General features: G+C 46.6%; 1 protein-coding gene across 1 annotated transcript; it reads left to right on the plus strand.

The window, feature by feature from the left end:
* Positions 1-572: 572 nt before the first annotated feature.
* Positions 573-1,628, plus strand: LOC122387893 (ubiquitin carboxyl-terminal hydrolase 15-like). The gene has a single exon (XM_043378545.1). It carries the CDS (start codon positions 573-575, stop codon positions 1,512-1,514), a length of 942 nt encoding a protein of 313 aa, XP_043234480.1. The 3' UTR covers positions 1,515-1,628.
* The last annotated feature ends 11,255 nt before the right edge of the window (positions 1,629-12,883 follow it).

Consider the following 12,883-nt stretch of genomic DNA (forward strand, 5'->3'; position numbering starts at 1 on the left):
AGTCAGCGTTTGACGCCGCCACGCAAGAGCACCACATCCCAACAGGCGCTTATGTGTCGCCAAGTCACACCAGCAAGCCTCATCACACATGCTCAAGTGCGGATGCGAAGTCCATTGCAATGTGCCCACGATATTCTTTGATGTCACCAGCCTCTGAACTGACCAGCTTTGGAACAGTCTCGGCTGGCCAGCCGAAGACCGCCCCAGCAGCATCAGCGCCTCGCCAGTCAGTAGCCGGAGACGAAGGAATCTCTAGGACTACTTCGTTCCTCATTTCGAAAACCAAAGCAGCGTCTCTCCCGGCCGGTTCTGCTGGCCTAGAAAACCTCGGGAACACCTGCTACATGAACGCCGTCCTCCAGGTACTCGCACAAACGCAAGCGCTGGTGAAATACATGGTAGGCGAGTTTCTCTACGAAAACACGAACAAGCAGCCGCTAAGCCAAGGTCAGGTGGCGACGGAAATCTCTCAGCTGTTTGAGGTAATTTGGTCGCAAAAGTTTCAATGCATATCACCTCACCGCTTTCGCAGTGCAGTAAGTGCTCGTTGCAGGGACTTCGGCGGCATGGAAATGCAAGACGCGCATGAATTTATAATCCTGCTACTTAGTTGGCTGCACGACGACTTGAATGCTGTGACTACGACTGGAGAACTGCCTCCCCGACCGCCGGCGGAAGGCCTCCCGAACATCAAGGCAGGCGAGGCGGCGTGGTGCGACTTCCAGCGGTACAACAGCTCGATAGTGACGCAACTGTTTCACGGGCTGCATAAGTCGACACTACTCTGCACCGGCTGCGGGTCCGAGTCGGTCACATTTGAAACCTTCTCTCTGCTGTCGCTGCCGCTAGCGATGGGCAAAAGCAATCTGACTCAGTGTCTGGACGAGTACTTACGTGGCGACCTGATCACGGACTGGACCTGTCCAAAGTGTCAGTGTCGGTGCGACGTCCACAAGAAGCTCGACCTCTGGTGGCTTCCACCCATTGTCATCCTCCACCTGAAGAGGTTCAGTTTCGCAGGCGGCACCGCGCGCAAGAACCACGCTCAGGTGACCTTCCCCCTGCGGGACCTCGACCTGAGTCGGCTGGCAGTTGGGTCGCACCCCAACACGTACAGGCTGGTCTACGACCTCTATGGCGTGGTAGAGCACCACGGCAGTCAAGATGGCGGCCACTACACAGCGTACAGCTTCAATCATCCCGCCGACAGCTGGTTCTTCATGGATGACTCTAAAGTGAGAGAGTGCTCTGCCGCCAGCGTTCGAGACGCCACCGCCTACCTTCTCTGCTACAGGGCCCGAGAGAGACACGCCCCTGAGGGAGTTTTCACTGGCGATGATGGTGCCAAGAGCACTGCCCCGGCGCACGGCGAGTGGCGAACCGCGCTGGCCGGCAGTAGCACGATACGCGCTCCCCCACCCTCGCGGTGGCGGGGCGGGACCGCCAACAGCGCTGCCACGCGATTTGACTCGGCACCCACGCGGACGGCTGACCTGGGACATGGTGGAGGGTAGGGGCCAGAAGGAGGGAGGGGAAGTGATGTGGTGACGGTGTGTGGGGTGACGATAATATTATGTTGCGCAGCTGGATACAGCATTTCGAAAAATTGTCATAACTTTTGATCATGGATGTGAAAATATGTTCTAAGAATGTGCGTTAAAATGTTCCACAGTACACCTTTTTTTATCAAAATCGGCATCTGGTCAGTTAGTTTCGGCAGATCTGCATTAGGAACGTCAGCTGGAGTGCGCTTTCGACAAACCACGCCTCAAACTCGGCATAGTGCAGCAGCGTGACATGGGGCATTTAATGTCGACAATGAGCGTGCTTTCGACATTGGCCAATGGATTTCGGCACACGGCATAGGACTGTGACATCGGGTATTGGAAAAAGGCAAATTTCATTTTACAATGGCAATGGTCATGCAGTTTCGTTGGCGGTATAACAAGTTAAATCGAACAAATTTCAAACCATATTTTTTACATTGATGCGTTTTCAATGCTTACCAATAGAATTTATAGCATCATAGATAACAGTAGAACTGGATTTGACACGAACATTGCCTATCTGCAGTAGGGGACCCAGAAATGTCAATGATATCGATCAGCCTCGGAACGCAACCGCATGTCTCAGAGGCATGCGGTTTTCTGTTATGAGTAGCCCCATTGGCCCCGCTTCATCCACTACTATTGGCTATTCATATGTGAGGTGCCCACAAGTCGGAATCACGTGCCTCGTGGGTGGTGTCCACAGGGGCCTTTTCGCATCTCCTCTGAAATGAACGGTCCAACCCCAAGTAAAATGTACGTGTATATATCGCAGTTTTCATTAATATATATTTGCAAAATTTATTTCCTGAATATACCTATAGCACTAACTGCGCCACTTCATGCAATCAGGCCTGTGTATTGGAAGTTATATTTTTCCGACACATATTAAATAACCAGCATGTTTAGATAAACAACCAAAAATAATTATACAGCCAGCATATCCAGTATGCTCAGCCTCTGTTTGGGCCTTACCAGCCTGCATGCGGCTCTTAGAATCACGTCGTAGGGCACCTGTGATCCGTGTGCCTTGGTGACACAGGGAGGCCAACCTTGCGGGGCTAACAGTGTATCAATTGTTCAGTTGACTTGTCTTTTTCAGCCAGTCTGCCCTTTTCCATATTTCAAAGCGTGCTGACGGTCGCTCATGGCCTCCTGCACGAGGCAGCCAGCTGAATAGTCTTAGAGCCGCAGGCGCGTGGGGGCATCTGACGGCCCTCGCCACCTTCACTAAACCGTGCTGCCTCACGTCACTTATTGGAGGGATGATGAGACCAAAGATGCGGCGCCGCACCATCGCCAGCGTCGGGGATCGCATCAAAACGTGATTCAGACAACCGGTCTCTTGCAGGCACTTCAATGCGTCATTGCAGTTCATGTTGTATTCGTAGTCGTAACATTCGACGAATTCCGGTGACGGGTGAACAGATACCGTGCAAAGCCGGGTCAGTGTCCTCAGTCACTCTTGGTTGGTTCCCACTGCGCCCGCCCTTTTCTAGCAGCGCGAGAGGCGGTGGAAGACGCTCCTCCATCATTGTGAGGTATAGGGACCCGCAGTTGCTACTGTACACATATATTACCAATTTAGAATTGTGCTATTATTTGCTAAGTGCTGGCCATTGAAGAAAGGAAATGTAGCGCAAAGTATGGAGGAATAACACATGTTTGCTCCTAGGACGTATGTTTTGTATAATTCCTCTACCGCAACAGATATTCTTCCAAAACTACAATCGTGCTATTTTTCTGTGCCGGTTGCCTCCCCAGAGCCCGTCCTTGGTATCGCCTATAGCTTCCGTTCCCGCTACGTGAATGAAAGTCACGTGACTACTACACGTTTGCGCTCAGTACTAACACACCTAGCCCGAGAGCCGGTCCGTAGCGGGGAGGGGTAGAACGCCAGAGCTCCAGCGCAGTGGAGGTGGTGGTGGCCCGTATCATAAAGAGGCAACCGTAAGCAGAACTACAATTGCCGCAGTATGAGATTATGATAAAGTTTTCTTTAAATGTATTGATTGACAAGAAAGTGAAATGCTTACCAGATATAATAAAACGGTGTCCAAGGCCTTGGAAGAACTATAAAACATATTCAGCAACGTATAAATTTATGATACAGGTCATGACCTTTCACCTTGCCTCCGGGGAGGACCGCTCAGGAATCCACATACCGAACGAATCGAGGCCTCGCAGCGCGGCGGCAGAGGAGGTGGATAAACCATCGCCATATCTTTCGGTTACTTATGTTTCCAGAAGAAGGGAGGGGGGTGGAGGGTGAGGGCTGTTTTCAACCCACTCACCAATCCTTTCCTTATTAACCCGCGCCCTGCTGGGGGGGGGTGTTTGAACACCCCCCCTTGTGGTTTTTCGCGAATATCTCAAAAACGGCGGCGCGGAGCGCCGCCGTTTTTGGTACACCTTATCATACATCAATTCTACACATGTTGTGAAAATTTCAGACCAAGGTCATTCAAGGTCAGGTCACCAGGTCACTTGAAGTGACCTCACCTCATAAAAAGTTTCAATGTCTGTCATAGCTACACCGAGTGACCGAATGCTTTGAAACTTTCAGCGATTGCTAAGAGCAATGGCATGTACAAAATGTATATCTCAGAATTTTGATATCGTTGACCTAAGGTCAGGTCAATTTTGAGACCTCCCCATTATAAGTCAATGGGAGAAAATTGAAATGCGCCTCTTTTGGACGAAAGACATTATAAACACTCCCAAACACTGAATTACAAGTAGTTTAGACACACTGAACATGAAAATGGTGTCCGTGACCCCTGTTTATGCCCTGAGGTCATCTTAGGTCACGAATGGTATCTAACAGTTTTTCGCAAATAACTTTTGATAGAGGCATGCTAGAGCGATGAAAACGCCTTAGATGTGTTCAGCTCGACGATACGGATCGACTGATATGCAACATGACCCTTTCCGGTCAGGTCATGACCTTGACCTGAGGTCAAATTTTCAAGTTGACCTTTCAAGGTCAAGTTATAGTTCATTCGATGCGTCTTGACGAGAGGAACACGATGCCGGTAAAAGTAAGCTCGTACAAGGCTTGGGTCAAAAGTTATTGCAGAAAAACTGTTTCCGAAAAAATCGGCTATTTTTGCAGTTTTTGCCCCCTGCAGGCAAAACCGTTGACGTTAGGTCAAATCTGAGGGAATTACTCAGAAAGGGCGTTAAAAGGGCTATCGATTGCGCTTTTCCGCGGCGCTGTAGCTCTTTTGGTTCCCGAGTTATGCGTTGGCTTCTTGGAAATTTTCGACATTCGACCTGGAAATCGGCGAAATTTTGCCTTCAATGACCTCTGGTGACCTGACCTTTGACCTGAGCAAGAAATTGACCGAAGTGATTTCGTCATTATTTTTGACGCTCTTTCGAACGCCGCCTTCCGCGTATCGCTACGTGGCCCAGGAGCCGAGTTAGAAGGGGGGGTGTTCAAACACCCCCCCCCCCCCCCCCAGCAGGGCGTGGAAATCCAGGACCCCCAGCCGGGCGCGGGTTAACTTATAGCTTACCGAAAAAAATGCAACACAATGGTGGCCGTCACGAGATGTAGCGAATAGTGCCTCAGCCACACCGGTTTTGAGTAAACTTTAAGCATTGGAATTCAGGCCAGTGATCCTGAAGCATTATTTTATTTTTGCCGTGCATAAGCTGGGATGACGTGGGCCAAGTTAATTGCGAAAAAACGGTTTTAGTTTCAGAACATTTCTGAGGCTAGTCGCGCCAAATAGTATACGTTTGTTGCAAAATGTCAAATATAATGTTGACGTGCTATCCAGATGATGGAATTTATTCGACACAAGAAGTCAAAAAGTGGCACCGTTAGTCATCCTGCATACCTATAAATCGATTCGTCACCTCGGTTCGAGCTCAATAGTTCTTCTCGCAGATGATCGGTTACGTTGTTTTTTTTTGGGGGGGGGGACAGTTTATGAGCCACCAACCACCCTCCGCAGTCCCCCCAACAACAATTGTTGACAAGTACTGTGATGGCCTAAAATGCCCTCAACTGTGTTACGTATTTGGGGCTCTCAACTTTGATTTGTTAAAGTTATTTGTCTATTCATTATAAAAGCTGTCAAATTTTCCGTATCATTAAACTTTTATTGAGTTTGTATTTCCCGCTTATCTAAAATAAACAATTTTATCACTGGTTTCTTTTATGAATGGATGGTCGCATGAATGAACGAATGAATAGCCCTACATCATTTGAGCATCAGCTGAAATTAATCCTAAAATGTAATCTACCAGTCTGCAACGAAAAGGTGCAGACTGAAACCAGAAAACCAGTGACAGAAACAGTGACAGACAGAAACCAGTGCAAGTTAGGTGCAGTTTCTAATCTATGCCGTTTTTTATTAAGTGTCTCATAGTTCCTTAATCTTGAGCCGCTTCTATCACGATTCATTTTATCTGGTGCTTACATTGTTCAAGAAGTTATAGTAGGTATTCGAGCTCGTTGGTCTTAAAAACTGCTATCGAAGTAAATTAAAGTGCTTCGGGCTTCGGCACTTAAAAACCAATCGATATTTTACCCTCACCCATTTAGGCATTTCTTTTCAGCGTTTTACATGTAGCGAGGGGCGTAGAAACCCTCAGCCATTCGGCCCTTGATAAAAAGAGCCAGAGCTTCGCTGAAAAAGCAAAAAAAAAGAGCGAACTGCTCGTGACGAGAAAAATCCGATGATTTGAGGGTCCTGGTCATCGCTGACGAGAGAAAGCCAATTATTCTTATGTCCTGGTCAATGTTGAGATCCTAGGTCATTGGTTGACCTCCCAGATCAGGTTAATAACCCAAAAGCACGGAAAATTGGGTCCTGCTAGAATTTCTACAAGTGAAGTTTGCTGGGATTTGGCTTGCTTCTGACTCCGAATTTGCACTTGCTTTGATCAAAGATGATGTATCAAAGCATTTGGGGTAGGACGGGTCACGCCAGATCACCCATTAGGCGTTCTGCCGGCTATCCATAGAATGTTAACCAGCACTTACAGCCTTGCAACATATTGCATATGCACTATAACTCATACCTAAGTATGCCTAGTTTTCAAATGCTAAAATGGGTGCTAAATTTCATACCAACACTTCCTAAAAACCACAAAAAAGTGTAAATTTAAGGAAATTAACCGAGACCATTTCAAGTAAATGACCTTAACCTGAGTTTCACGTGACCTTGGCACCCACAACAATCAATGAGACAAACATTAGATAGTATACATGTTGTCACGTCCCTAATCAGGAAACGACTATGGAAACACAGAAGATGTGCGCTGACTTTCGATTGCTATTCTGGCCTGACATGATCTAGAAAATTAATGACAGGTTAAAGGTAATTTGGTGCAGGGATTTAAAATTATCGGAGAAGATGCAAAAATGATAAGGGCTATTTAATTTTCCGGGAAGTTGTAAAATTGATTAACTCCAGGGCACCAAAGAATCGTCGCAATCCTTCGCTTTGCCGCGATTTATTGGTGGAAAACAGGGGACGCGGTCTACTTACCTATATTTATATGTGTGGTGAGGATTAAAGGGACCCTCCCACCTTCAAAAAAGTTAATGAATTGGCATGAAAGTGATGTCCCTTGGTTCAGAAAGAGCGAAAACGAATATCTACCAAATTTCACCGAAAAATATTCACTGGTTTTCAAGATATTAGGCTTTTACTTTTGTTTACTTTTTGGGATCTCCCCTGTTACTAGCGACTTTATTTGGAAGCAATAATTTGGCAGCCTTAAAGTGCGGCAGACGTTGCGCGCAAAGCAGCGTATACCACCACGTGTTAACGATGTTTTTAGTCTAAGATTTAAAAATCGTCAGATCTCCGCTGACGTCACAAATTCTAAGGGGGCATTCCAATGCATTAGCCCCTTAGAATCCGAAAACTGCAAGTTTGAACTTCCATATCTTCGAATTAAAGCATTTTTCGATGTTGTGAGTGCCTAAACCGGTATTTGCAGGCCATGGCCACCAATTTGGCTATCTCAACTCAAAACTAATGTTAAGGTGGGAGTGTCCCTTTAATATTCATTTTATCTGTGTTGATGAATGTGCAACAATTTCTACATGAACTGAGACCAGTCCATATGAGTATGTTTTTATCACGGACAATGACGATATAAAAACAATGCGAATAAAACCCAACGTCTCGGACAACAACGTGCCTTCGTCAGTGGAGAAAAATAAGTGTAGGTTTAACATCGATGAGAACTATATGCGGCACCGTCTCGGTCTGGCCAGCCGGGTTGCCGATAAAATACACAAATATTTATAAGCTTCCATGATGTGCTTAAAAACTGCTGAAAATATACCTTAGAAAAATAAAGATAACTACTTCATCGATTTAATCGAAAGAAAACATGTATGCTTAGTTACTTATTTCTTGCCACTGACGGAGGCACTTTTTTGTTCGAAACGTCTGGTTAGGTATATTCGTATTGTTATTGTATTGTCATTCCCTGTGAGAAAAAGGATAACTCTTCAGTTAGTAACCATAAGAGCAAAACGGCTTAATGTAACACAATTCACTGTGTTACGAAACCTATAATTCCCTAAAAATAATCCTATTTACAGCTTTTAAAAAGATACAGCTTATGCAGCTTAGGCATACAATTTTTTATGCATTAAGATAATATTCATTTATCTCCACAGAATATGGTAAATTAGTGCTGCTGAAGTTCGCTTTCGAAGCGTCTCCTCCAGGCATTCCACCGCTCTCGTGCCATTTTGGATCACGGAACATGGCACAGGTCGTCTGCGAGCTTGGACGGACCACGTGACCACCTCCTCCCCTTCCCCTCACTCCCGTCCCCTTCCCCAGCAGGGCGTCCGATTTAACCGCGCCCCAGGCAGTCGGCTCGGTCCGACCCTCACTGGTCGAGCCACGGTGCCGCCTGAGTTTGTGCCGGGTGCAAAACTGGAGCAGTAACTAGCGCCGGAACTAGTAGTCAGCACGACCATCGTCAGATGGCAGGAGTGAATGGAATAAGCGGTTCCAGGTTTCAGAAGGAATGGGGCAGGAAAAAGCGCTGAAAACAATGTTTTGCTGATATAGCCATAAAAAGTTCACTGAATTAGGAGAGCAGCACATCAGTTTAAAGCCCTTCATATGGTGGTTTTAATAAGCACACAATCATTTCCCAATTCACCTAGAACGGTGTCACAGGCCAAGAATACTCTGAAATACTAGTGTGTACATAAGCAACTGCGGGTCCCTGTACCAGCCAGTTAACGAACAGGGCAGTGGCGCGGGCACGTCGGTCTCCTATCCTATCGCTGTTCAGCATATATTATGACAATGTGGTCAGATACATCCTCTTGGATGAGAGCTGCTTTGAAGCTGCAGAAACGTCTGTGGAAAGCTGCTCCAGGCGCTCATTCCCCGGTAACCGCTTTGGGGTGGTACCTATCCACAGTGCAGAATCGGCGTGCAATCACTCGCTTCAACTCCAACAGACAAGTTGAAATCAAGATTACATGATGCGTTCTCTGTACCGTGAGCCCCCCATCAGCAGCTTTCAGATGACCAATTGCACGTCGGTGCAGTGCTGACCAGCACGAGGAACGATCAGCCCCGTTCCGTACCCTGAGCAGAGAGAGCCAGCGTCGCCTCACAGCTCGCGTGATTTGTCTCCCAGCAGCACCAGTAAGGCTTCCGTACCTTTGTTGGTGATTTTCTGTTCTGAGTCCACTGTAAGTACCAACCGGATAAGCCCAGATCGAACATACACCCCGCCACAGCCTATCTGCTGGTGAGGGATGAGCTTTTGAACCACGGTCAGAGGTCACGTAGATCAGGCTAGTGAAGACGACGCGCTACACTTACTCAGATTATAGGCGTTGGTAGGCGCGGTCGATCAGTATGAGTAAGAAAGACTTCACTTGTCTTACTTGGGAAAGCTTTTTGGTCACAATTCACAGTAGCAAGTAGCGTCTGCTCAGTTACAAGGTGGCCCACAATAGGTTGACTCAATTCACTGATACCTACTCGGCTCTTCGCAACTTCTTCCAGACGTTTGCTGAGCTCGCCTGCAGCTAGGTTCATGGTACCTTGAGAGCTTCACTCTCAAGCCATTGTTGTGCTAAACAAAGGCAAAACTTGGTAAAATTATGAAATAAATGTAAAACTGAAGCTATCAACAAAATCATAGCAAAACGTTTAAAACAGAAATATCGCAAATTTTTGTGAATTATATGGCGGTTTCCAATGAGATTCACTGGTAAATAGGCATAATGCACGTGCTTTTTCAGTTTTTCAACTGCTGCCAAAAGATACATCATATTTTGGGGTCCCCTATTGCAGTTCATCGAACTTCGTGTCAAATCCAGTTCTACTGTTATCTATGATAGCATTTTTCCTTTTCTTAGACTTCCCTTGGATAAATGGAACACAAAATACTCCAAGGCCGTGGTTTTAAGGTCTAAACGTTTTTTTTTTTTCTGTGAATGGAGTTTGAGTAGGCTAGCAAGCCATGTCAGAGTCATGAGGTGAGAGGATCATGCGGAGGAAGCATTTGGGTGAGTCTACCAGTATATGAGCAGTGAGCTGCGGCGGCTGACAAGGCGCTGGTATAAAACTGTCCCGCTACGGATTTGCAGCCAAAGCGATCGATGGGTCAGCCCGTAGCGGGTCTCCACCTTTCCAGAGGGCAGTTTTTTTTTTGTCCAGAAATACAGTTGACCATGACTGACCACCACCACCGTCCTGCAAACATTGTTGCCGCTCTCCGGTGACACGCCCATTCCCATCTCGGCAGACCTGAACCATCCGCGCTGGCGGTCAGCGCCACTCACAATGTGTCGAAAGATCGACACAAATGGAAAAAAAATCAATATTTTTGTTTTTCATGCAAGAACTACGGCTGAAACATTGTCAACTTTAGATGCATTGAAAAGAGCGAGGCCCCGAATGACCCCCGTCAACCTTTGGATTCGCTAGAAGCGTGGCCCCGAATGACCCCCGTCGCCCTTTGGATTCGCCAGTGCTTCCACATTGTCACAGAGTGATGCAAGGATGGTGACCTCGAATGAGGTCAGCTTGTGTGCCGGAAGCGGGTGATGTTAGGGACGAACCGGTGTTAAGGTTCCAGAGCGACTGACGAAATTAGGTGCCCCTTGCCGTATTCCAATGAACGGTTGCCGCTTCGGATTGAAAAAGGTGTGGTTACTTAGCAACCAAACGCCCATATTGAGTGTCTCTTTACAGTAGTGTGGAACATTTTAACGCACATTCTTAGAATGCCTTTCCGAAAAGATGAGAGTTGCTTAACCCGCGCCCCAGTGGCGGTCTCAGCCAACTTCGCCCTAGTGAGGGGGGGCATATGTTACCACCCACCTCTAACTCAAAAACTAAGAGGGCTAGAAAGACGCGGTAAAAAGCAGTCGATAGCTCTCAATGCGTACGTTTGAAAGTATAGTATTTCAGTCATTTTTCACCTTAGAGCAATATTGGGGTCACCAGAGGTCATCAAAGGTCAAAATTTGCCAATTGTCATTATATTTTTCAGAAAACATGCCGCTATCTCAGGAACTATGGTAGCTAGAATAACGCAGGGAAAAGCAATCGATAGCTTTTGAACTCTTCTTTTGAAAAGGTCATTATCAATATTGACCTCAGGTCAACGGTTTGGCCTCCAGAGGGCAAAAAGTCCAAAAATAGCTGTTTTTACGAAAATTGTTTTTCGACAATAACTTTTGACTACAAAAAGCCACGACATTTCTATTGCCAGAATCGTGTTCCTCTCGCCGAGACGCGTCGAATGAACTATAATTTGACCTTGAAAGGTCAAGTTGAAAATTTGACCTCAGGTCAAGGTCATGACCTTACCGGAAAAGGTCATGCTGCATATCAGTCGATGCGTCTCAACAAGGCAAACACAATGAGAGCATCCCCAGCGTTCTATCTCTTTCCAATCGCGAGTTATTGGCAAAAAACTGTTTGTAGCCTCAAGTGACCTCGGATGACCTGTCTAGAGGCTATCAGCAAAAATGACACCCTGGTCATCACGAGTGGACTAAATCATTGTGATTCTGAAATATTTGGACTGTTCCGATGCGTACACACGGATCTAGAGGCATTTTCATTTTTCTCCATTGACTTGTAATGGAAAGGTTTCGCCACTGACCTGACCATAGGTCACGGATATAAAAAATCCGAGATATACAAATTGTAGGCGCCCATAACAGCATGCAACCCACCAAGTTTGAAACCTTTCTGACAAACACTGCAGGCTGGACATGATTGCAAACTTTTTTAGGCTTGGTCAGTTAACTTGACCTGGTGACCTGACCTGACATGACCTGGGGTCAAAAATTTCACACATTGTCCAAAATTGATGTACCAAAAGCTACCCCAAGCGGCGCGGCGCTACGCGCCGCGGTTTTTTATTCACACGCAAAAAACGCGACAGGATGGTAACATATGCCCCCCCCCCACTGGGGCGAAGGTTAATTCACTGATGAGATAAATTGACCATTGTCTAGCTTGGCTGCAAGCTGCCGACGTAAAATGCAGTATGACAAAAAATAATGCCCTTTGTCGATATTAAATGCCCCTGCCGTTGTTCAATGACCCTGGTCAAGTATCAACAGATGCTAGTCTAAATCCGTGAAAAGTGTCGAAATACGTGCTCCAGTGTCGAGTTGTTGGAGTGCCTGTCGAGATAAGGTGCCCGCTGCCGTAATTGAATGAACGGATGCCGATTCGGATTGAAAAAAGGTGTAGACATGGATTTAAACACGAGACATTCAATCTCGTCATTTTACAATTAAAATCGACATCACTCATTTGATTTAGACATTGCTTATTTAAAAATCGTTAATTAGGCAGTTTATGAAAAAAAAGAAAAAAGACCTGCTGGATGCTGGTCGTCCCAGTCACTCCTAATCATGCTGTTCAAAACCTTATGTAAATAAATTTTGCCTACAGCACGGGTGGTAAATTCACTCTTACTCCATCTGCATCCTTATCCATCTGAATTCTTATCATGCTTCGTTGTTCCGTGCTGATGGTCACCCATTGCAGTTTGCACGTATGCAGGATCGCTCCGACAAAACGCCCGTCCCTATACGTCTTGAGCGGCTGTAAGCGGTGGCGTGTTTAATTGCAGCGGGCCCGTCGAATGTTGAACGGGTTCCTGAATGCTTCTATGATTCTACACCGGCCCTCGGCGCACACCGACCTGTTCTGACGACGTGGCATGACTTGAATGCCGGCGCCCTTCATCAGACTCCGCATCGTTTGTTTGTTTGTTTTGTTGGGTTAGGCGGTAGGCCCTTTCGGTCCAATGAGACAATTGCAGAGCCGGGAGGTAGGAAGTTGGGGGAGACATTG

Source organism: Amphibalanus amphitrite, unplaced genomic scaffold, assembly GCF_019059575.1.
Source record: "Amphibalanus amphitrite isolate SeventyFive unplaced genomic scaffold, NRLGWU_Aamphi_draft 000302F_arrow, whole genome shotgun sequence".
Lineage (NCBI taxonomy): Eukaryota > Metazoa > Arthropoda > Thecostraca > Balanomorpha > Balanidae > Amphibalanus > Amphibalanus amphitrite.

Coding starts and splice junctions, on each gene's coding strand:
- LOC122387893 (XM_043378545.1), top strand. CDS start 573: ATGCAAGACGCGCATGAATTTATAATCCTGCTACTTAGTTGGCTGCAC.